Source organism: Chinchilla lanigera, unplaced genomic scaffold, assembly GCF_000276665.1.
Source record: "Chinchilla lanigera isolate Chin_1 unplaced genomic scaffold, ChiLan1.0 scaffold00106, whole genome shotgun sequence".
NCBI classification, from domain to species: domain Eukaryota; kingdom Metazoa; phylum Chordata; class Mammalia; order Rodentia; family Chinchillidae; genus Chinchilla; species Chinchilla lanigera.
Window position 1 is genome coordinate 672,532 of NW_004955507.1, and position 23,122 is coordinate 695,653.

The following is a 23,122-nucleotide window of genomic DNA, read 5'->3' on the forward strand; positions in this document are numbered from 1 at the left end:
GGGTATTTTGTCTCAGCAATGAGAGAAAAGTAACCAAGACAAATACACTTTGGGAAATACTAATTTATGAACTTGCAGGAAGGAAAGGCTAAGTTTTCATGTGCTATGGTATTGAGCAGTTGTAATGTTGAAGCTGAAGTGATGGTTCCAGGCTGATCGAGGAAGGGAACTATTTACTCCCTGAGTAACTATTTACTCTCTTACCATGGACTCTAAATAGGCTATTTACCAGATTGCTCTGAGTAAAGAAGTACAGGAATTAACACTAAAATCTCTTGAGATGCTTCCATAAACTGGAACGTCAATGAAACAGTATGCCAGGTGCCTAGGAACCCGAGCCCTGGAGTGAAACAGACCTGGCTCAGATGCCAGCTGCCAGCTGCCAGCTTACTACTGATGTGACTGTATATGAGCCATAGTTTTCTTATGAATAAGATGTGTGTAATAATACTGTCTCTCAGTTAATCCATAGAAGCATATAGTACAAGAAACTTATATTTGAGCAGAAAACTAGAATTTGAAATTACTTTGTCTCATGGTACCAACGTCAAGGCCATGACAGTATCTGGAGATATAGCCATATTCTGCTGTTGAATAAGTATGAGCAGAACATGGGGTTGGTAGCACTGACTGTAAATACGGTAGATGATTTATTTATCAGAAATCTCCCAAAAAAGGCTTTCACCAAAAAATTAGTGTTCCATGGACTCTGTGAATTTTGCTGCACAGATGTGAAGGATGCATCAGGGGTCACAGAGCTCCTGGATCAGTGATGGCAAACCTTTTAGAGCTTTCAGTGATACACACTGTGGCATGTGTGCCACAGGTTCCCACCACTGTTCTAGGTCTTTAATCCATCATCATGTGGCCAGTGCTACAGAGAGAGAGGTTGGGGCTGGTGTATAGATGAGTGCTGGGGTGGTGTGGCATGTGGAGGGGGAGGAGATGAGGAGGGCTCAGTGAGGGTGAAAGGACAAAATACAGCAACTGCTAATAGGGTGGGACTTGGGGGACAGAAAATTATGTCCCAAGAAAAATGTTGGGATGTTTCTTTATGGTGCATGGTATCAAATCCCCAAGAAACCCTGTTTTAATGAAACCTACATTAAAGGACTGCGTTTGTTTCAAGCTTTGATTTGTGTTTCCTTTAAATATGAAGTTATGATTATACTGAGACACATGAGCCACTGGGTTTATTAGGGTTATACTAACCAGGCTTCTCTTTCATGTTTTTATTCGGGTTTTTTTTTTTTTTTAAATAAGATACCCTTTATCACCATTTTCTCCTGGTCACTACATTTGTCATTCATTGTAACAGCATGTGATTTGTATGTCAAGATATATTGACATTTTTGATATATCATCTAAATGTTATTTTATTATATTATCTCCTCATATATTAGATAAGTGGCTATTTCTTAAGATTTGGGAGTTATTTTTACTTCCTGTAGAGTACTTTACTTTGAAGTTGTGTTTTAGAGTCAGTCACATCTGAAAGGAGCTCTCTATCTGTGGCTTACTTCACTGTACGTAAACTATCACAAAATGCAGTCCACGCCTGTCCTCGGGCCACATTCTGACTTGATTTTCAGGAAATCTTGTTACTTTCTAAATTATTCAGAAAATTTGGAGAGTGAGGCTGATTAGATTTGGGAATCTACCTTATTATTTAACTTTTTTATTATTTTAACTTTTTTGAAGGAAAAACCAAATATACTTTAGGAGTTCCCACTTTTTGCTTTTTGGTAGTTTGGTCCAAAAGATGGGTGAAATGCTTAGAATAAATTCCTCACTACCTACCTGCCTTTTGCAGTCAGAGAAGCAATCATTTGGATGCTATGGATTTTATAAGAAAGACATAAGAGAAAAGTTCACTTGGAATATACTTAAAACAAGTGGAGAGCAATGTTGCTCAACTGTTAAAGCTTTTTCTTCACAATTCTTTTTAGCCTAGGGCGAACACATTCCTCAAAAGAGGAGCAGCTCACTTAATTAAATAGCAAGTATCATCAAGAACATTTCCTTGGGGACGCTTCAAAGGCAGTTGGGCTACTTAGGCCAGGATGAGTTCATGGGAGAATATCAAAACCTAGACCGTTCACGGAGGTGCCACGTCAACCTGGTGGTTGCTATGGTTTTGATATTAGAGAGAAAGGGAGGATACATTCAAGAATGGTGACTTCAGAGCTTAGTAACTTGGAGACAAGGCCATTTGAGTGATAGTTACAAATATTTCTGCAATAGAGATACAAAAAGACATCTAGGAATACTGAGGTCTGAGTGTTAAGCAAGTCCTTCTATAAACTTTCTGTTGCCTGGTGTTCAGGTTGAAGACAAGTAGGTGGTAGACAGTTTTATTTTAGCAAAGGGCCACTGAGGGCATGGAAAGCAAATCAGGGATGTAAGAAAGGTTGTGGGCAGATAGTGCATGGTCCCCCTCCTGCACTAGCGTGAGGTATGTGAAAAACACCCCAGGAGCATCTACAGGGAAAGAAAGACTTCCACTGGATAGAGACTGAGGGCAACTTGGACCCCAGGGCAGCATTTCCTGAAGAGGTTCCAAGAATTCTAGTCACATAGAATGATGTCACAGGTAGTAGTGCGGCTCTGGGGAACACTGGGTTAAGCTTATGTAAATGGGTCCATTACTGAAAGACTCTTCAGAGCCTGAAAGGGTGCACCAGCATGCCTCATGCATCTCCAGGAAGAGAATGTGTGATATGCATCTGTGGTAATTCCCCAGCTTAGAAGACCCACAAAACTGGTTTTTCTTCCAAATACCAGCCTTTTGAAGACCATACTTTGGGAAATTCTATTCCAGGGCTTATCATAGATTTTTTTCAAAGCTTGTTCAATGAATGAGTGAATGAATGGGTAAGTAGATAAATGAGTGAATGAAAGAATGAGTTGTAGGCAATAAGAGGCAGACTGGGAGGGTGTCAAGATAAAGAGAAAGACATGTATGGTATTTCTAATTAAAGGAATCATTTTGAGCCTGGGAATCCCTGCCTTTGGTACTTCTCTTTAATGCAGCCACCACCTTCTCTCCTGCATCCTTCCGCCACCAGCTGTAGAATAGTGAGTAAGATTTATTTATTTAGATACATCTTCTTACCTATTCTTCCTTACTTTTATAGGCAGGTCTGTTCTTACAACTCCCAAATGGACCTCAGTGAAATCAAAGTTGTTGAAGGGTGTAGAGTTGATGATACCATGAAGTTCTGAGATCTTCTGGGCAGAGGGTCCCTGGGTTCCTGGGTCCCCAGGTCTCCTTCATGTTTACATGAAATATGCATATATGTGTATGACCTTCTCTCTTCCATTTCACTTGGCTATGTCCACGTCCATGCTTATTTTTTTCACCCTGATAAGGATAAGGATAAGGAAGCAAATGGCACTCTACAAAGTGTCATAGTAAACTGGCTGGAGAATTATGTGCTATATTAATGCAACTTCTGAAAATGAAAAGCCTTAACCTCCACTATACAGGTGATGGGAAGAAGGAAAACAGACAGACAGATAATCAGAAAGGTCTCCATAGCAAACAAGATAGTATAGAACTATTCACAAAGCAAAGGATTTAGCTAAGAAACCTACAAGGCTTTGAATGGTTTTCAAGAATGGCCTGCCAGGGAATACCAACTTTAGCGTAACCATGACTTTCCTTGCTTTATTTCAGAACGCCAACCAGGTACCTCTATGGCCAACTCTAATGCCGTCCCTTCAAGTTCAGCTGGAATCAGCAAGGAACTGATCGATCTGCAGCCCCTCATCCAGTTCCCAGAAGAAGTTGCCAGTATCCTAACGGAACAGGAGCAGAATATTTACCGAAGGGTCCTGCCAGTTGACTACCTTTGCTTCTTAACCCAGAACTTGGGCACGCCAGAATGCCAGAGCTCCCTGCCCTGCCTCAAAGCATCTATCTCAGCATCAATTCTCACCTCTCATAACGGAGAGCACAATGCCCTTGAAGACCTTGTGATGAGATTTAATGAGGTAAGGAACCACTCTTGGATGTTTTTGTATTTGAAATGCCATTTGTGATTCTTAAGCATAATTCTGTCTTAGTTTGTCTGTCATTGATATCATCTCTCTGTCTCGCCACTTCCATCATGGTGGGTTTTCTTTCCAGGCATTAAACTCAGCAACACACTTTCTCCTTCTCACTGAGCCACCTGCCCTTAAGCCTAATTCCCTATCATTGGCAAGCCTAATTCCCTATCATTGGCAAGTGCACCAACCTTTCTCCTTTCTAGTGACCAACCATGCAACCTCAGTCTTTCCTCTACCCATTCCCACTAGTGTTTTTGAGACTCAATCACATTTTAGAGTTTTGACAACATGATCCCTAACCACATCTGGCTAGCCCACTCCCTGCCCCATTATCAGATTCCTCAGCAGAACGTTAAAAGCCAACACACCTGGGGTTCCATGCTTAGAGGACCATGAAGCTATTCACTGAGGGACATGGGTCACCCCCGTCCCCCCTCTGCATCCTGTGAATGTCTTCAGCCCCAGAGAGTCACTTCAAAGCCTCTTAGACCTAGCCAGAAGCCAACTCTAAAGAGGACAGGTGTGGCTGGAGTCTGGGAACACTTAGGATGGAGCATCTTACAGGGCTTGGGGTTGTATCTGCTAAAACTGTAGGTTCCTGTTCCCACCCCAAGCTGAGTGAGACAGACTCTCTAAGAGTCTGCATGAAAGATTACAAACGATACTGACCCAAAGTTGATTTTTTTTAAATGGTATTCTTGATTTCCCTTACTGATAAAAATGGACTGGAAAACGAAACTTCCCGTAAACTGAGTGATTTTATTAGTGGATTTTACTGTATTTTATGAAGTATTTTAAATTTCTATATCTACTCACGCTCACATTTTTAAGACCCTATTCTTGTCCCTTTAAAAAAAAATTTGACCTAAACTTAAAAGTGAATTGCCAGAACTTTTAAAATCTAATTTTATATTAAACTTGGATTTCTTCCACTCAGTGCTATAACTTTGGGAATCAAAGATGAATCAGTGATATCACTAATTCAGAGCTAGTGATGATATGACCCACAGCTGGGTTGAGGCTTGCTTTGGACTATCTCTGAAAATAGTTTAGCTAAGCAACTTCAGAACATAAACAAGATTTCTGGGAAAACACTTAAACTACTTAAGAGAACAGTCTGTTTTTCAAGTATTCTTAAGCATGTATTTTCATACAAATTATGGGTATGCTGATTAAAAATCATTCTTAAATAGTCATTACAAGCAGATCCCAAATAAACTCCACCAGAAAACCTAAGACAGCTAAATTCCAGTTGTTTTGTATACCTTAAACTAGAAAAGCTACACTGCATTTAAAAAGATTAATTACACTCAGATTTTCACCTATTTAGAATGGTTTTGCTTCTAAATATTATAGCTTTCTGTCCTGGAAAGAAAGGTTAGGAAAGAGTTTGCATTTATATAGTAGGTACAATAAACCAGACATTTTCACATTCTTAATCCCATTTAATCCTTATGACCCTTGGCATTATGTCTGTTTTGCAGATGAAGAAAATGAAGCATACACAGCAAAATAAGTAATGACAGTGCTAAATTCTGACCCATACAGTAAAATAAATATGCCTGAGTCCATACTAAAATGAATAAATATTAGTCAGTCAGTGCGGTGGAGTAGCAGCTCTTAGTTATCAGAGAGTTCCAAATATAGGAAAAAGAAAATGACAATTAGATTTCCTACAGTGTTTATTACAGGCAAAAAACACTGATGTGTTCTAAAATGAATGAGTGAAAGTAAATGTGATAAGAGGCAGGATATTTGCCTGGGCTCAGAGCAACTCTGCACAAGATATTTATTAATTACAAAGGGAAAAATAGAACAGTAGTGGGAAACCAGTAGTAGACTATCTCAGCCAAGTGATCAAGGATAACAAGACCAGTAATGAGATTATCAGTGTATATCCCCTGATATGTACAGTGCCCTGAAGAGCATGTCACATCATTCCTATGGCATCCTTGTCTCAAATGCAAACCTAAATCTAATTATGAAACCAGTACCAGGTAACCCCACATCTAGGGACATTTTATTCTTCAGAAAGTATCAAGATCATGAAAGAAAACAAAAAAATTGAGTAATTATCAAGACTAGAAGAGATAAGAATGCCTGCTAAGAGCCAGGCGTGGTGGTGCACGCCTGTAATCCCAGCACTCTGAAGGCTGAGGCAGGAGGATCCTTGTGAGTTTGAGACCAGCCTGGGCTACAAAGTGAGCTCAAGGCCAGCCTGAACTGCATAGCGAGACCTTGTCTCAAAAAGACAGAAACAAATAAATAAAAATAAAAAAGAATACCTGCTAAATGCAATGTGGGATCCTATCGGATACTGAATTAGAAAAAAAAAGACATTAATGTAAAATGTCTTACCCTAGTAAGGCTTGCAATTTAGTTAGTATTACTGTATAGTAATAATACTGTATAGTATTATTGTATTACTTATTTTCATACTTACACTATGATTAACAGTAAGAGAAGCTGGATGATGGGTACACTGTACTGGTACTCTACTGTTTTTGCAACTTTCCTGCTACAAAAAAAAAAAAAATGTAAATCTTAAAGTACTTCAGAATACAAAGTTTTAAAAGAAAGCAGTGAGCTCCGAAAGGGTGTGTCACTTGTCCATGGCCACACAAAATGCAGGTTGGTCTGTCTTTAGGGTCTGCGTCTTCTCACCCAACTGGCTCTCTACCTGTTAAATGTTCAAGTTTGTAATAAAACCAGAATTGCTGATTTAGAACTTAAGAAGTCTTGGGTCACCTGTCTGTCTTCCCTCACTCTGTCTGCTTTTTCACTAAATTTCTCAGGCATCTCTCTTTTTTCTGTTCCTCTTTCTGTTTCTATTTTTTTTATCCAGTTTCCTATTGTTTAGACTTCTACTGTCCCTTTCTCATCATTCATTCATTCTTACATTCATTCACTCAAGAAGTATGTGGTGTGCACCCACTGTGCTCTTGCCATCTCTTTTTTCCATAGGATTGGTCAAACATAGTTTTAAAAATAAAACATTGGCAATATCTGATGGAACTTGACAACATTATCGGCCCATCCTTCAGTTCTATCAAAATGGGACAGACAAAATAAGTACACTTTCATCAAAGGGAGGGAAAATGTGTATTCCTTAGAATGCTGCAGTAGCCTACAGAGAAGAGAAAGAACCTTAGCTCCACCACAGCAGTGCTAGTCCTCGGGGGAGATGTGAGTGATGTGTCCGCGCATCAGTCCTTGGCTCCCGTCTATCCAGCACCTGTTAGGACGAGGACGAAGTGTGCTGTGCCCTGAGGAAAGTAATTAACAGTCTGCAGGGCCAGAGTGACCAGGCATGGACACAAATGATTACCAAAAAAGGCAGAAAGTCCATGCAGTGAGAGTGGTGCAGGCTGAGGCATCGAGGTGGGGATCAGAGCTCCTTCTGCTCAGCTCTGGAGTCTGGGGCTGGACCTTGAAGGGGAAGATCATGGGGAAGGTGGCACAGGGCAACAGGACAACAACCAGACAGTTTCCATCATGGCAAGACTCGTAGCTGTGGGAAGTAGCTTGCTCCTGATTGTCAGGAGGATGTGATCGTGAGCTAGAAGTTTCCCACATTCTATCAAGTCTTTTACACAATGACTTAACTGTGGTAAGGGGAAAGGGACAAAAAATTCCTCATGCCTTTGGGGCAATGTTGCATAATGTTTGTTCTTAGGAAAGTATGGCTAAAATGCTGTTCAAAGTACAACCATGAAATAACTGGAAAGGTTTAGTTGACATGAAGGCAGGCCAGGAGATAAATCATGGGTAGTTTGCACTGTGGCTCGGAAGCAGTGTTTCTCTCCAACCTTCTGTTGTCCAACAAGACCGCAGTGTATAACACATAAACTTCTTAATGCAGGCTCCTTTTCTTCTTGAAAATACACAGGTCCAGAGGCATAGCTCAGCGGCACAGTGCCTGCCTGGCAAGCACAAGGTTGTGAGTTCGATTCCCAGTACCAAAAAAAAAAAAAAAAAATACACAGAAGCCCATGGGAGAGGGCAGTCCTTAGCAGGCGGGAGTCAAGATCTGCACTGGGAGCAAGCTTACTTGGTTGGAGAGACAGGTCCTTCTGGACCCTCTTAATCTGGACCCCTCTCCCTGGCTATATGTTTATCTAAAGCTCCCATGAGACGGTATTCTCTTTCTGCCTTTACTTCCTGCTCACCCATGAAGTCTCTTGCTTTGACAGTCTCAAATTATGTTTTTCTTTTCCCTCTCCTTTTTCTTCTTCTATCCAGCTTACACTGCTTTTGATCTTTTTTCTCCAATAATAAATTCCAAGCCATTTATCTTTTTTTAAAAAAGATAGGTATTTCTTTTTCCTACTTCTTTATCAAAGAGTTCACCTGCAGCTGAGAAGAGATGAGAAGAAGATAGAAATTTTTCACCCTCACCTCCTTTGCTTCCTGTCCCATTTTTTACTAAGAAGCACCATGGGGAGCTATGCCAGGAGAGCAGAGGATTCTGGGGTCAGAGTTCTGAGTCTCTACTCCTCAAGTCTCCTTAACAGATAGAGCCTCTGCCTTTGTCACATTGTTCACCCTGTGATGACCGTTGGGGTTGGAACTCTTCATTGTCTGCATCCATGGCTAGTTCTCAAAATCTGTCACCAAAGTGACAGCCATACAGAGGTGTGGCTGTATAGCCTGTCACTGCTCACAACACTGCTGGGCTCTCTCCTGTGTGACAGATTGTGGATATCTACGGCCGGGGAATCATTTTCAGCTTTAAGAGTCCATTGGCAGGTTCACTTTTTCCTGTGCCTTGAGAGGGAAGTTTTTGCTTATTGAGTGGTTCTTGGCAAGACCATGCATCTAGGTCCTCTTTTGGACTGGCTGATCCAAGGACAGGTCATGAGCCCTAGACTGAGGCCATAGTAACGTGGGACCCCAGAAGCTTCTGCATCTGGGTCTGGGCCCTGGGTGTCTTTCCCCCACCCACCTTATCTGTAATCAAGAGGAGCACTTACCAAACTGTTCCCCTTAGCCAGACAGGCTTGGGTAGCCCAAAGAAACATTTAGTTGTCACATGTTCTTTCCATCTAGTAGGTTTCACCAGTTGTCAGTTCACCAGTTTAAAGGCCACTCCATCTATGAAGACCCCAAGGTGCAGCTTAACTCCCTGGGAAAAAGCAATAAGAATAAATAAACTATCTGGCCAGGAAAAGATGCTGTTTGAGCTAGGTCCTTCCTGTCAGGATTCAGTATATCCTTCCTAAGTGATGAGGGTCAGTTTGGCAGTTTTCACCACCTAGATGTCAGCCTGGTCATAGCTAAAGAAAGGCCATTTCTATTCAGAAAGAAAAAAGCACAGCATATGATAATGGTCTGGGCAGTGGCAGTGTCCTCGTGGCCAAATATGTTCCTTTGGTTGAAATGCCTTGAAAAAAAATAGTGCTTTTGAAGTTGTATATTCAGCCATATTAAGAAAAGTTTCCTAGCAAAGCTTTTCCCCTTTTTGTGAAAGGAGACAGCCAATCGAATCCTGTATTCAGGGTTGCTGTGCAAACTTTCTTCCTCAAATGAGAGCACACATGGGGTACAGTGCGGAGAAGCTTCTTGGGAAGGGAAAGCTTAGGTTACCTAGGAAATGCTACTTTCTTCTTGATGAGAGCACCTCTCCCAGGGGGTGTACCTTTGAGAGCAATGTTGTATTATTTTCTCAGACTATTTTATCTCACATGCATGGGTTAACAGACATTTTACTCCAGAAATTTCTGGACAAATACTGTCATGTTGGACACAAGTGTGATACATCTGTTGTTGCAACTACTCAGAAGGCTGAGGCAGGAGGATTACTCAAATCCAGAAGTTGGAGGCTAGCCTAGACCACACAGAGAGACCCCCATTTAAAAAACACCCGAAAGTACGATAGGCAGTTGCATCACAGAAGCTCAACTATGCCCCATGACATTCTGAGAGCAAGCTTCCGGTGGGTGGCCCATCGATACTGGTGCTCACTGACAGCAAATCCTGGTTCACAGTTCTTGGCAATCAGCATTCCCAGGACTCTTCTCATTCACAATGACCCTCAGCAAACAGCTAGTGAGACATAAGAGAGGCGTGATAGCACTTCATCATTCAGGTGCTGCTGCGGAGTCAGGTTGCCTGGGTTCTGGTTCACCATCACAGCTGTCTAATGCGGAGTCAACCACCAAAACCCTCATCTTTAAGTGAAGGTAATAATAGTTCCTACTCAGATGCTTATGTGAATGCTCAGAGAGAATACAAGTGGAGGGATTTAGCAGAGACTGGAAATACAGTAATAACTGAATGTTGGTTACAAAAATATTTTATAACCCTGTACTTTCAAAATAACTAGTACTAACAAATTCTATTATAATTTTATTATAATGACCACCAACCACTTAATAAGTAAGAAAATGCAGGCACAGAGAGGCTAAGTAAACGATCTATAGATTCAGAGCTAGGATTTGAATCCAGGTGTTCTGGCTTCAGAACCAGGGTCTTGGCTTGTCTATTTGGTGCTACTGAATCAAAAGCTGAAGGACCCTTTCCTCCTGAATTCATTTCCCTGACTTGGAATGAAACCATTTTCCTCACAACAGGATTCAGCACAACAGGATTCAGGAATCCTGAGTTTTCATTATTTCAAGTTGTGGGTAATACTGTTGACTTCCTCTTTGACTCAGCCTGTTTGCTCTCTTTCTGATATTGAAAATGTGACATCTCCATGGATTTGAGAGAACGGTCCTTAGAATGGAGAAGACCTGTTGGAAACTTCTTCTCTTGTCTAAAACAGGTGTGTCCTGCCTGCAGCCGCATAAAATCATAAATTTTTAACATTACCGTATGATTTCTAGTGGAACTTTTATGCTCAGTTGCACAGCGCTTGAGCTGGACTGCATGGGCAATGACAGAACTACTGTACAGGAGAGGCTGCAGGACAGCACTGTCTCAGCCTCCTGCACTTTCTACAGCTGAATCTATTTATTCAAAGTTATAATAAAAAATTTAAAAATAAATGGAGTTTTGTTACTTCCATTAACTGCATTATTTATATATATTTTTTTTTTAATTTTTTCACATTATATATTTTGTGTGTGTCCCAAAACAGTTCCTCTTCACTAGTGTGGCCCAGGAAAGCCAAAAGGTTAGACATGTGTGGTCTCAGGTGAGCATTAAGTTTAACACTTTCATCTGGAGACTGGTGGAAGTAAAAATGGATCCAATGGAAGGTGGCAAGAGGATAGTACTTTGGACATAGGTGGGCATTATTATTACCATCATCATCATTTTTCTTATTAGAAATAGTAAACGTGACTGAGAGAAACAGCACAGCTGCTCCCCAGGGCCCAGGAGATCACTTGAACAAACCTGAACACATGGGAAAGACCAGGTAAGCTTTAGTGAGAGACGGATCTTGAGCCTCTCTGCAGGGCTGCATTAGCTGACCCTATTAGGATGTTTAATTCAACTCTTTGAAAAACCACTCTCTCAGATATCTTCACTGAGGTATGAGAGCCAAAGAGGAATGTATTTATGCTTTGCCAGGGATCTGCATTTACCCAAAAGATTTAAACATCCATAAATCCAGCTGCCTTCTCGTGCCTCCCCTTGGCTTTTTTTCTCATACCCACTTATGTCTTAAGTGCCATTTTGTGCACAGTTAGGGGAGTAGCACAGATCAAGACAGGCAAAGCCTCTTGCCTCACAGAGCTTCTGTTCTAGGAGTGTCTAAAAGGTATGTCTAAGGGGCCGAATCTTGCCTTCTCCCTCCCTTGTTCCCATTCCACCCAGTATCTCCAGTACCTGTCCCATTCACTCAGTGCAGCCTAACTGCTTCAGTATCTGTGTGTAAAATGCAAAAAGTGGTCCTAGGAGTCAGCCTTTTTTTTTTAGGTAGGGCCTTGCCATGTGGTCCAGGCCAAACTTGAACTCGCTAAGTTACCCGGGCTGACTTCAAACAAATGACCCTCCTGCCTTAGCTTCCCAAGTGCTGAGATTACAGGTTTGGGTCACTGTTCCTGGCAGGGGTCATCCTTGATTTCCTCTTCCCCCAAACCCCTGACATCTAAATCATCAGCAAGTTTCATTTGTTCTACCTAGAAAATACATCTTGAGTTTCATCCTGGATACCCTATTACCCGTTCTCCAGCCAGCACCCATGAAATCAGCCTCCTCGCCGAAAGTCTCCCAGTCGCTCAAGACTGTGCATGAGTTTGCTCCTGCCTTCTGCAACCCAGCTTTCTACTGCCCTGTCTCTTGGCTCTGTTCCAAACACACAGACATTCATTGTGTTCCCGGAACATGCTGAGCTAATTTCCTTTACATGGCTTCTGTACTCACTGCCCCTGCTGCCCTAGACCTTATTCGCTTGGTCATACCATAGTTGTTGTCTTCTCTTCATCTTTATCCTAACTCAGAAGACAAGGAAGCCATGACCTTGGTTGGTTGGTTTGTTTGTTTTCCTACCTCCTTAGACTAGAAATTGCTCTATTTGTTAATGGTTACATCTCCGGTTCTTTGCATAGTGCAGGTGTATGGCTGATGCCCAATAAATAAGTAGTTAATGAATGAATAATACTAATTGATATTAATAAATATTTATTGAAATAGATGGTATTAGAAACACAAAAAAGAAAGATATGCTCCTTTGAGAAATTTACAGTGTACTACAAGGCATGCAAGACATAAAATAGTGAATAAATGTACACATGAGGTAAAAGAAATGCCAAGAATTAATAATTATGTGACAGATTGTGGTTAGAGAAGGACCGTGGTTTCATGGGAAGGGGATGGCTCTAATGTTAAGTCTGAATATGAGTCTAGGTTCTCTCATTTTTTAATATGGGGCACTCAGCAAGGAAGTGATATAAATTGATTACAACTTTGTCTTTCTTATCTATGAAATGGGGTAATTTTATCAACTCCATGTGGTTACTGGGACAGTCAATATATATTGACCAAACATATTGTAGGTTTTCAATAAGTGGTATTAAGCGTGGTTTGTGCCAACGAGAGACAAAGACTGTGCGTGCCCTGAGAGCTGGAGGAGTTGCACTGGCATAGCCCCCAGGAGGGTTCTTAAAGGCTCCAGAGCTGTGCAGTGTGGGAAGGCTTTTCCCAGAAAAGCTGTGAACTTTGACATCAATGAAGTTTGGGAGATAAGGTTAAATGTTGACATCAGCCACCAAATGTAGGAATACCGCCATTGCAGTTTCTTACCTTAGCTTTTGCTAAAAACTTTCGAAGGTAGACTTTGTTTCAACAAACCTATTATGGTGAGCCTTTAAAAGTTATTCCTTATGTCAAACTGAAATCTATCTCCTGAAGTCTGTCTTCTGCTGAATTTTCATTTGGGGGCATTCAAACCTATGAAAGTAATTTTTAAAATTAATTCAGCTGTGTATTGAATTAGCTACCACTCCTGATATTTTTCATATTTGGTTTTGATAAATATGTTCCATTTATACTTATTCAAGTTGATGATAGGAATGTCAAACCAAGTGGAAATTAATGGAAAGCCTTATGGTTTTGAAACATTAATCCCTTCTTTGTGGAGAATTTTTAATCTAGATATGAGTTTCCTTAACTCTACAATCGTACAACAAATATTTCTGTTTGTCTCCAGATATACTTGAGATAATTGTGAAACACCTTCTTAAAACAAATAAACATGCAAGTGAAATTATCCTATAAAAGGAGACAAAATTGGCTAATTGGACAATTAACTACTTGATATCTAAGTTTTCTTCTATACATTTATAGACAACTTTAACAATGACGACGATGAAATTAACAGTAGAGCTGCAGCTGCTTCTCTGCCTTGTGCTCATACTGTGACAAACACATATGTCTTTAATCACATTTAGCTTTCACATAATCCTGAAAGCTTTAGTTTTTTTTTTTTTTTTGGTTTTTCTCTGGTACCGGGAACCAAACTCACGACCTTGCACTTGCCAGGCAGGTGCTTTGCTGCTGAGCTAAATCCCCAGCCCCTGAAAGCTTTAGTTTATAAATAAGAAAACTGACATATAGAAAGGCTATATAATTCACCCAATATTAAGTAGCCAGAAAATGGCTAAGCCAAATGAAACTCGGGCTTTTGTAGACCCCAGAGCACAAACTCTTTGCCATATTGCAACACAAACAACATTGCATCTAGTTACAAAAATGAATATTATCGTGGAGAAGAGGGGGCATGAAGTGCTAATTTTTGGAGGGATTTTAGTGAGACCAGGTCAGCAGCTCCCAGTGTGAGCTCTGTGGGATGTCAGTATAAGTTCTGTGGAGAAGCAGCGCCTGTGGTCTAGCACATAAGCTGCACAGTGGGCAAACAGTGATAGGGAAGTTGTTTTTATCACAGTAGAGCTTCCCATGTTATTTGTTACATTAATGGATGTGGGGAGTGTCCCAGAATGCAGCATTTCACAAAAATACTGAGTGCATGGGGTCCCTGGGAGCCCCGTGGTGGAAGGGGAGGTCTGGGCCCTAAGTCCTCTGCTGTGGACCACGAGGCCTAAGTACTTCCTCCGCTGCCACATGGATTTACAAGGTGGGATCTTAATGCCACAGTTCAGATTCCAAAGTCTCACTAAAGCTCATTTCCTCCCTCTCATACACTTTCTACAGTTATAAGTTATAAAGACACTAAAATTTTGTGTACATTATTAGAGCAGAAAACATACAGGATTAGCCCTGGACTAAAAATGTAGCCAAGAAGTTGTTGACATCTCCAGCCACCACACTCCTCTCCCACTTCCCTAGGTGCTCACAGCCCCTGTGATACCTCAGTTCCCTTAGAGTGATACCTCTCTTCCCCTCAAGCACCTCAGTTCTCGTTAAAGTTCTCCAGCAAGAAAGACACTGGATTTACCACCATCTCACAAATATATTAACCTGAACTTACTTCTCTGGTCTTTCTCTAGCTTTACAAAACATACTTTTCTTGAAACTACCAAAAATTAAAAAAATTAAGGAACAAAAGACACATACAAAATATTTAAATTACACAGCAGTTGACATACCCCACCTGCCTCCCCCAGAAGGAGGCCTCCAAGCTTCAGTTTGGTTAGGCCTGAACAGTACTGAGGTGGTAAAATGACCAAATGAGTGTGTGGCACAGGAGTACACAGCAGAGAGACATTTCAAGGGTCACCAGCTTGCTCAAAGCTATTCTGGGGAAGATGCTGCATAATGGATGGGAGAGGGAACTTGGGTGCAGGAAAACCCACAAGAGGAGAGTCGCAGTATCACAGAGGGTGAGAGGGTCTGGTTCAGGGCGGTGGTAAGAATAAAAGGGGGAAATGGCTTCTAGATATTTAGAAGAAAGAATCTCAGTGGGTCAATGACTGATTTGAGTAGAGAGGCTAAAAGAGAGGGAAGAGACAAGACTGACTTCAGGTTTTCCACACAGAGCCTGTGACATCATTCAGATAGTTACAAGGACCATCTAAGGTGGTCAAGAACATGTGATTTCTTTCAGACATACAAGAGTCTGAATCTTGACACTCCCTTCTTTATTATTAGCAGTGGATTTGACCAAATCATTTCTCTCAGCCCATTTCCCCAGCTGTGAAAGAGAGCTAATAGTAGTTTCCTCATAAGTTGTTATAAAGATTTAGTGAGATAATTATCAGCTTAGGACAGTGGCTGGTATACCCTATGTCTTCAACAAGTGGTAGCTGCTACTTCTATTTCTGTTGTTACTGCCAGATATTATTATCATTTGTTATCATCATCATTGTCATAGTCTTATGAGGAAATATCCAGTTTGGGACATACTGGTTTTACAGTGAGAGTAAAGTAAGATTTCTATGCAGGGGATGTATGAGCCTAGCACAGTTGTATAGATTGGGGCTACAGAGATATGGACTCATCCTTACAGAATACAGATATGTGAGCAAGGAGAACTAAGCTGTTGGTTAAGACATCAAGGAAGAAAAAGATCACAGGCTTCAAGGATCAAGCCTTGAAAACACCTGCTGTCATGGTAGATCATAAAAGGACCGAGTGAGAAAGAGAACATGAGCATCACAACGGGTTTGGACTGTGGACAAGGAAAACCAAAGGGGAAGAATTTACAAAATGAGTATCACGTTGTCCTGAGCCAGGGAAGTTGAGAAGTGTGCTGATAGAGAGTTCACAAGGGCAAACAGCACAGAATACCATACTGTTGCTCTCCTCTCGCCCAAATTGGGTATATCCGCAGTATTATGTCTGGACTTGACATTTGCATGAGGATTTCTACAGACTAGAGCAGAGGACACACACATACATACACACCATGGCATATAACAACAGTTAAAGAAACCTGAGCTTTTTGCCTATGTGGGTGACCACAAGGATGGTCAGGATAGCTGAATTTCAGTATTTGAAGGATTGTCTAGAAGGTGAATCTGGGTTCTTTGCAACTTTGGCAAGTAAAACTAGGTCTGGTCATTTCGTGTTGGAACAGGCTGCGTGTTCTGTGTTCTTATACCTGGAGAAATTTTGCACAGGCCTGACTGGCTGGCTGCAAATCTGGGACAAAACTCCTGGTTTGTGTTGGAAGTTTGACCTAGGTCAACCCAAACCTACTGTACTACTTGTTTTTGTACATCCTATGAACTAAGGATGGTTTTTATATTTTTAAGTGTTTTTTAAAAAAAAAAAATCAAAAGAGGGGCTGGGGATTTAGCTCAGCGGCACAGCACCTGCCTGGCAAGCACAAGGTCATGAGTTTGATTCCCGGTATTGGAAAAAAAACAAAAATTTTTTAAAAAAATCAAAAGAAGCATAATGTTTTGTGAGAAGTGAAAATTATAGGAAACAAATTTCAATGCCCATGAGTAGAATTTTACTGGAACACAGCCATGTTTGTTTGTTCATGTGTTGTGCCTGCTTCAGTGGTCAGATGGAGTTGCAACAAAGATCAGTTGGTTCACAACGTCTAAAACATCTGTCATGTGGCTAATGACAAAGTTGGCCGACTCCTAGTCAAGATCATCCAGTGGGGTCTGTTAGTAACTGGAAGGTTCTGTGAGGGAGCAAATTTTCTGCCTGAGAGTTGTATAGGAGGTCAAGGACGCTACAGAGCGTCGTCACACTGCAGGTCATAGAGGCTGTGTTGGAAACGAGGGTGCAATGGGAGAAAATGCAGGTAATGGATAAGCAAGGCTTGTTTGAGAAGATAGAGCCAACAAAGGACCAGACCTGGTCTTCAGACCAACATGGGACAGGGAAGGTATTTGGGGAAATAGGAAGACATAAGTATAAATTTGTGGCAGAGGAGAAACATAAAGCTTTTTCTGCGCTTGATGGACCCAACGGTATTTGTAGTATCTGCTTTATTTTACAGCCCAGTTAAATTTATCTGTTATCATATCTCTCAGCAAGAGGGGATTTTCTAAATGTTCTTGTTTATAAACGTGCAGAAGATTTTTGCACAGAGTGTCATGCTTTTGTTGGCCAAAGAAAGTGAGCACTTGCTGATTTTCTGGCAATCCTAACAAAAATACTGAAGTGTATTTATACTGTGGATGCCAACACGAATTTCAAAATGACAGTGCTCAGATACATAATCAGCCAGCTTTCCTTTTCTGCCTCCACTGAGTTTAACAACTTTGTCAAATCCCTTCCTCTGAAATCTACTTCTCTAAGTCAGTTGAAACCAATGCTCTTTGCTGTCACATAAACCCAAGACGGGCTTCCCTCCTGGGGTGCTCAATAACTTGGTCTCCAACCAGTGGATGAGATAAGCAGACTAAGTCCATGGAAAGTTTGGCATAAAACTTCATTTTTCAAAGGCAGAGTTTTTTTTCTTGGATCTTACAGTGTGGTTTTATTAACATCTTGTAACAGTCACAAAAACATTTACTTCACACTGTTTTAACACGTAATGGTACTCAAGTAGAATTTAAACCAGACATAAAAACTTAGTAACTAGTCTCACTCCAAACAGGTCAAGATACCTATTAAGCAGTCAGATACAAGTAACTTTTTGTTATCTGTGCCAATGAGAGAATCAGATATTCTGCTAATAAAAATCTACCCAAAACTAGTATCCTACTTTGGCTTATCATTTCCCATCCTTTTCTAGGGGAATTATGTAACAACTATTAACAAACAGCTACAATCATTCATTTGATTTTCATATTCATTCTTCATCTCTGTGACAGTACTAAGAGATAAGCTTCTGCTCTTTATTTTTTAGTAGGTCCTTCTGACAGATCAAGTAGTGTCCAGGCCTTTTAGCCATCAGGGCTTGGTTCCCCATAATTACTTCATGGCCCTTTCACATCTGTCAGCCTGCACAATTCACCATTGTAGACTGTGAGATGCAACAAAGACTGTACAGTCCTGGAGGGCAGTGTTCATAGAGTACACAAAACGGTAACATCAGACATGAGTGCTGGCTGTGAGATTTGAATTCAAATCTCAGGTCTACCACTGACTGCCTGTATGACCCCAAGCAAGTTTCCTAACTGTTTTATTCCTCAGTCTCCTCATCTGAAAATGAGACCAGTAACTCCCATTAATATATAGGGGAGAATTGGGGAATATGTTTACCAAGCAATTAACCCAGGGTCTAGCACTTGATGAATAACTAATGATGAAGATAATAATTCTAGAAAACTAGTAGCTCTGGATTACTTGTGTTTAGGCTAGCTAAGGAAAATATCCTTGTCTGCAGTACTATCACACTTTAAGATCACCTTTTCGAAGCCATCTAGATGTTTTGGGAAACAGGCCACATTCTGAACAGTTTAACACACATATGTGGGCTCTGTGAATGACTATTAGGATGCTGCATAGTGGTGCTGATATTAGGACTGATTCTACTATCTGCATCTGGATCCACAGGCTATAGAGACTGCACCTAAGGTAAAGTTTTCTCAACCTTCCTAGCCCATGCCTTCCTTCAAGTGTTTAAAAGACAGGCAGACATCATATTCACATTTAATGTGATTTGAAATTTCAAAATATCATTGATAGCATGAAAGAAAGCATTTATAAAACTGAATATATGCTGTAAGAACATTCTGTGTTCTCTCCTCTACCTACCCTGCCCCACCCTTGGCCAAGACTACCACCTTCCTCCCAAGTTCAGAATCCCTTAGAGAGAAAAGATGGTGAGCCCATCCAGATTCCAGATAGCCTCTAACAGTGCTCTTCTAGTTCTAGGAGTTTGTGACTGAGGGACTATGTGTCCACACCCTGAAGATCAAGTACTCCTCCAAACAAAAAGGAAGTTCCTGTGTAAAGGAGTTCAGATGAGTGATGAGATGGGAACAGTAGGTCTCAGAATTTCACTCTAAGAAAGGGGACCTAGTGACATGACAATGGCTGGTATTATAGGAAGTTAATACTTCATACAATGATTCCCTTTCTCTTGGCAACATGAGTTCAGTAGGGAAAGATCATGGCATTCTATTGGCTGAATGCCATGAAAGTTTTGAAAACATTTGTTTTGGAAATCCTTTGAAAACAATATATACTCATCTGCTTTGGATAGTTTAGAATTTAGGTTAGATAACTCTGAACTCTGAGATCTTGACTTCAGGAAGTTTCTTTCGTATCTGTATTGTAGATCAGAAAAGGCCACAGAAACTTGTGACAGTAATGTGAGTCTGAAATCTTCATTCTGGGGGCTGGGGATTTAGCTCAGCAGCAAAGCGCCTGCCTGGCAAGCGCAAGGTCGTGAGTTCGGTTCCCGGTACCGGAGAAAAACCAAAAAAAAAAAAAAAAAAAATGAAATCTTCGTTCTGGTCTAACCAGCTGTATCATTAAAACAATCCTTTAGCCTCTCTGAGCATCAGTTTCTGCCCCAGAAAACAAAGGGCTAAACCAAATGGTCTCCGACACATGCTTAATTTTCCAGTCTGATCTCGCAGAATTTGAATCCCCGCTGCAGTCATTTAGGTGGCCTACAAGCAAGTGACTAAGTCATTCTATGATTCCGTTTGCCCAGCTGTCAAATGAGGTAAAAACTTCTAGGTAGGGTTGTTGGGATAAATAAATGTCATTTATTGGTATTGCAATCTTTTGAAGCTTAATATATAAAGTGAATTTTAAGTATAGCCACGTACTACATAAGATGTTTCAGTCAACAGTGAACTGTGTATATGCTAGTGGTCCCATAAGATTATAATGAAGCTGAAAATTTTCCATCACCTACTTATTTTTACTGTACCTTTTTATGTTTAGATAAATACTTATCCTTGTGTTATAATTACCTTAAGCATATTCTGTACAATATTGTGTTACACAGATTTGCAGCCTAGGAACAATAGGCAATACTGTTTAGCCATGATGTTTATTAGACTATCCCATCTAGGTTGCCTAGGTAGGCCCCATGACTCTTGCACAATGACAAAATCACTTAACGACATGCTTCTCAGAATGTACCTCCCTAGGTAAGCAGGGCATAACTATAATTCCCCTGTAGTTTGCATGTGGATTGATTGTGCCCAAGGGTTTAAATTTTATCCCCTTTATTAAGAAGATGGGAACTTAATCTCTATGATGTTCCAAGGTGGAGTTTTGGGTGGTCCATAGAGTTAGATAAGGTCGTCAGGGTAGAGCTCCCACCATTGACTGTTGGTGACTTTTGAGGAAGAGGGGTAAAGATGCACATACATATTGCCTTCCCTGCCTCTTGCCATGTGATGTCCACTTTAGGACTCTACTGGCAAGAAAGCCGTCAGCAGAGGTGGCCTTTTGACCTTGCACCTCCAAAACTATAAGCCAAAGTAAACCTCTTTTTTAACATACCAAGTCTGTGATATTGTGTTACTAGCAATATAAATCAGACTAATACAAACCCTGAATCCAAAATATCTTATATACACTATCCCCTTGCTGTACTCCTTTGCCCTGGGCTCAGGGACTTGCATTCTATGGAATGGGCATTGATGAGAGTCTTGCCATTGCTATATCACGTATACTGTAGGAAGCAGTGTTATCACCATCTTTTTGAGGTAACCGGTACCCTAGCTGATCCACCCTTGGCCTTATAGTCACAGCCACACAGTGCACCCAGGAAGAAGCAGCTGCATCCCCAAGAGCAAGAGGAAGCCTACCTGGGTGGGAGAGGGGGATCTCTAGCCAGCCTTTCACGTGAGAGTTAGAGAGGAAGGGCTCCACTGAGGCATGGTGAGGTGGGGCTCCCTGTCCCAGAATGCTTGGCTCCTGCCCTCTGTGGTGCTCCGCTTCTAGCAACATTTCTTTATTTTGTTTGTTTGTATTCAGCCTGATTTTTATGATAGCTTTATGGAGGTAGAATTCACATACTGTAGAAATACAAGCATTTAAGGTATATACACTTCAGTCATTTTTTTGTATATTCATAGAGTTGTATTATCCTCACCACAGTCAACTTTAGAATATGTTCACCACCTCAGAAAGAAACCCCATTTCTCATAGTAGCCACTCCTCATTCCTCCCTGAAAAACATTTGTCTCATTTCATAAATAGAATCATACCACGTGTATCCTGCTGTGTCTGGCTTCTTTCACTTAACAGAGTTTTCAAGGTCCATCCATGTTGTAACAGTCATACATTTCTTTTATGGCTGGATAATATTTCATGTGTGTTTATACCGTATTTTGTTTATTTATCATTTGATAGCGTTTGGGTTGTTTACACTTTGCAGTTATTATGAATAATGCTATTAAGATAATGCTATTAGGAAATTTTTTGTTTTATCAGTACTGAGTATTGAACCCAGGGACGTTCTACCACTGAGCTACATCCCAAGCTCTTTTTTCAGTTATTGTGTTTTTATTTTGAGACAGGGTTTTGCTAAATTACCCAAGTTGGCCTTAAACTTGCAATCCCTCTGCCTCAGCCTTCTCAGTAACTGGGATTCCATGCACGTGACACCATTCCCAGCTTATTATGCACATTTGAGTAAAAAAAAAATTGTGTTTGCGTGTTTTGGTTTTTTGGGTTTTTTTTTAGTATTATACTTAGGATTGGAATTTTTGGGTCATACAGTAATTCAGTGTTCAATCTGAAGAATTGCCAAACTGTACTGCAGAGTAGCTGTACCATTTTACATGGTACAGTGCTTGAGCATTCTAATATCCCTATGTCCTTATCAGCATTTGCTGTTCTCTGTCTTTTTGATTATAGCCATTCTACGAGATATGAAGTGGTAGCTCATGGTTTCAATTTGATTTCTCTTAGTGGCTAATGATGTTGAGTATACAAGTGGTACTTCGGTTCACGAACTTGATTCTTGTGATGATTCTGGCTACAGACCAAAATGGACAAGAATCAAATCAAATTCAGTGGTTAGGTTCATGTTGACCTTATAGGAAAATTTGACTCAGTTCTTGTCCAGTCAGTTTGCAACCAGAATCATGGAGAGAACTGAATTCATGAGCAAAGGCACCACTGTATTTTCATGGGCTTATCTTGATATGTGGATAAGAAGAGAGGGGTCAGCACTTAGGATTTCCACTCTGTCTGAGATTATGTGGGGAAGAAAAAGAAGAACTCTTTTCTAGGCATGTGTCTATTCTCAATTTTTAAAAAACCCACTGAACTTGAAAGTAGATGATATGAATTCAGCTCCTGGTTCTATTTGATGACTGTAAGCAAGTTGCTTAGTAGGTTACTTGGCTTCTTTGAACCTTTCTTTTCACTCACCACCTTTTCAATTATTTTCTTTTTTAAATTTACAGAAATTCAAATGAATCCTCTTGACATACAGTTTAAGTTTTAAAGAATGTACACAGTTACATAATTACAACCATGATCTAGAGAAACTATTTCCAGGTGGGCACATTAGTGCGTGCTTGTAATCTCAGCACTTGGAAGTCTCAAGCAGAAGGAAAGTTCAGGACCAGGTTGGGCTACATAGCAAGATCTTGTCTCACACACATTCACACACATGCATTGAGAGAGTGAGAGAGAATTTCTATCATTCCAAAAGTTTAGTTTATTTTTTTTTTATTTTAAAGAGGAAAAACAATGATAGAGAATTGCAAAATAAGATAATAGGAAATTAACAACAGTTAATATATTGCATATTGTTATCTTCAAAGTAGTTGTGCAGATTATAAGATATAGGCATGCAAGATGGATCAAACAATATAAGCACAAACTGTTCTTT

The 23,122-nt window shown here is 40.6% G+C and overlaps 1 protein-coding gene across 3 annotated transcripts in view; it reads left to right on the plus strand.

The window, feature by feature from the left end:
* Positions 1 to 23,122, plus strand: part of Plce1 (phospholipase C, epsilon 1) — a 269,999-nt gene that overhangs the window by 116,962 nt on the left and 129,915 nt on the right. For all 3 annotated transcript variants that reach the window (XM_005407528.2, XM_013506159.1, XM_013506160.1), the window contains exon 3: positions 3,680 to 3,996. In XM_005407528.2, the coding sequence (XP_005407585.2) occupies positions 3,680 to 3,996 (317 nt within the window). The remainder of the gene's footprint in view (positions 1 to 3,679; positions 3,997 to 23,122) is intronic.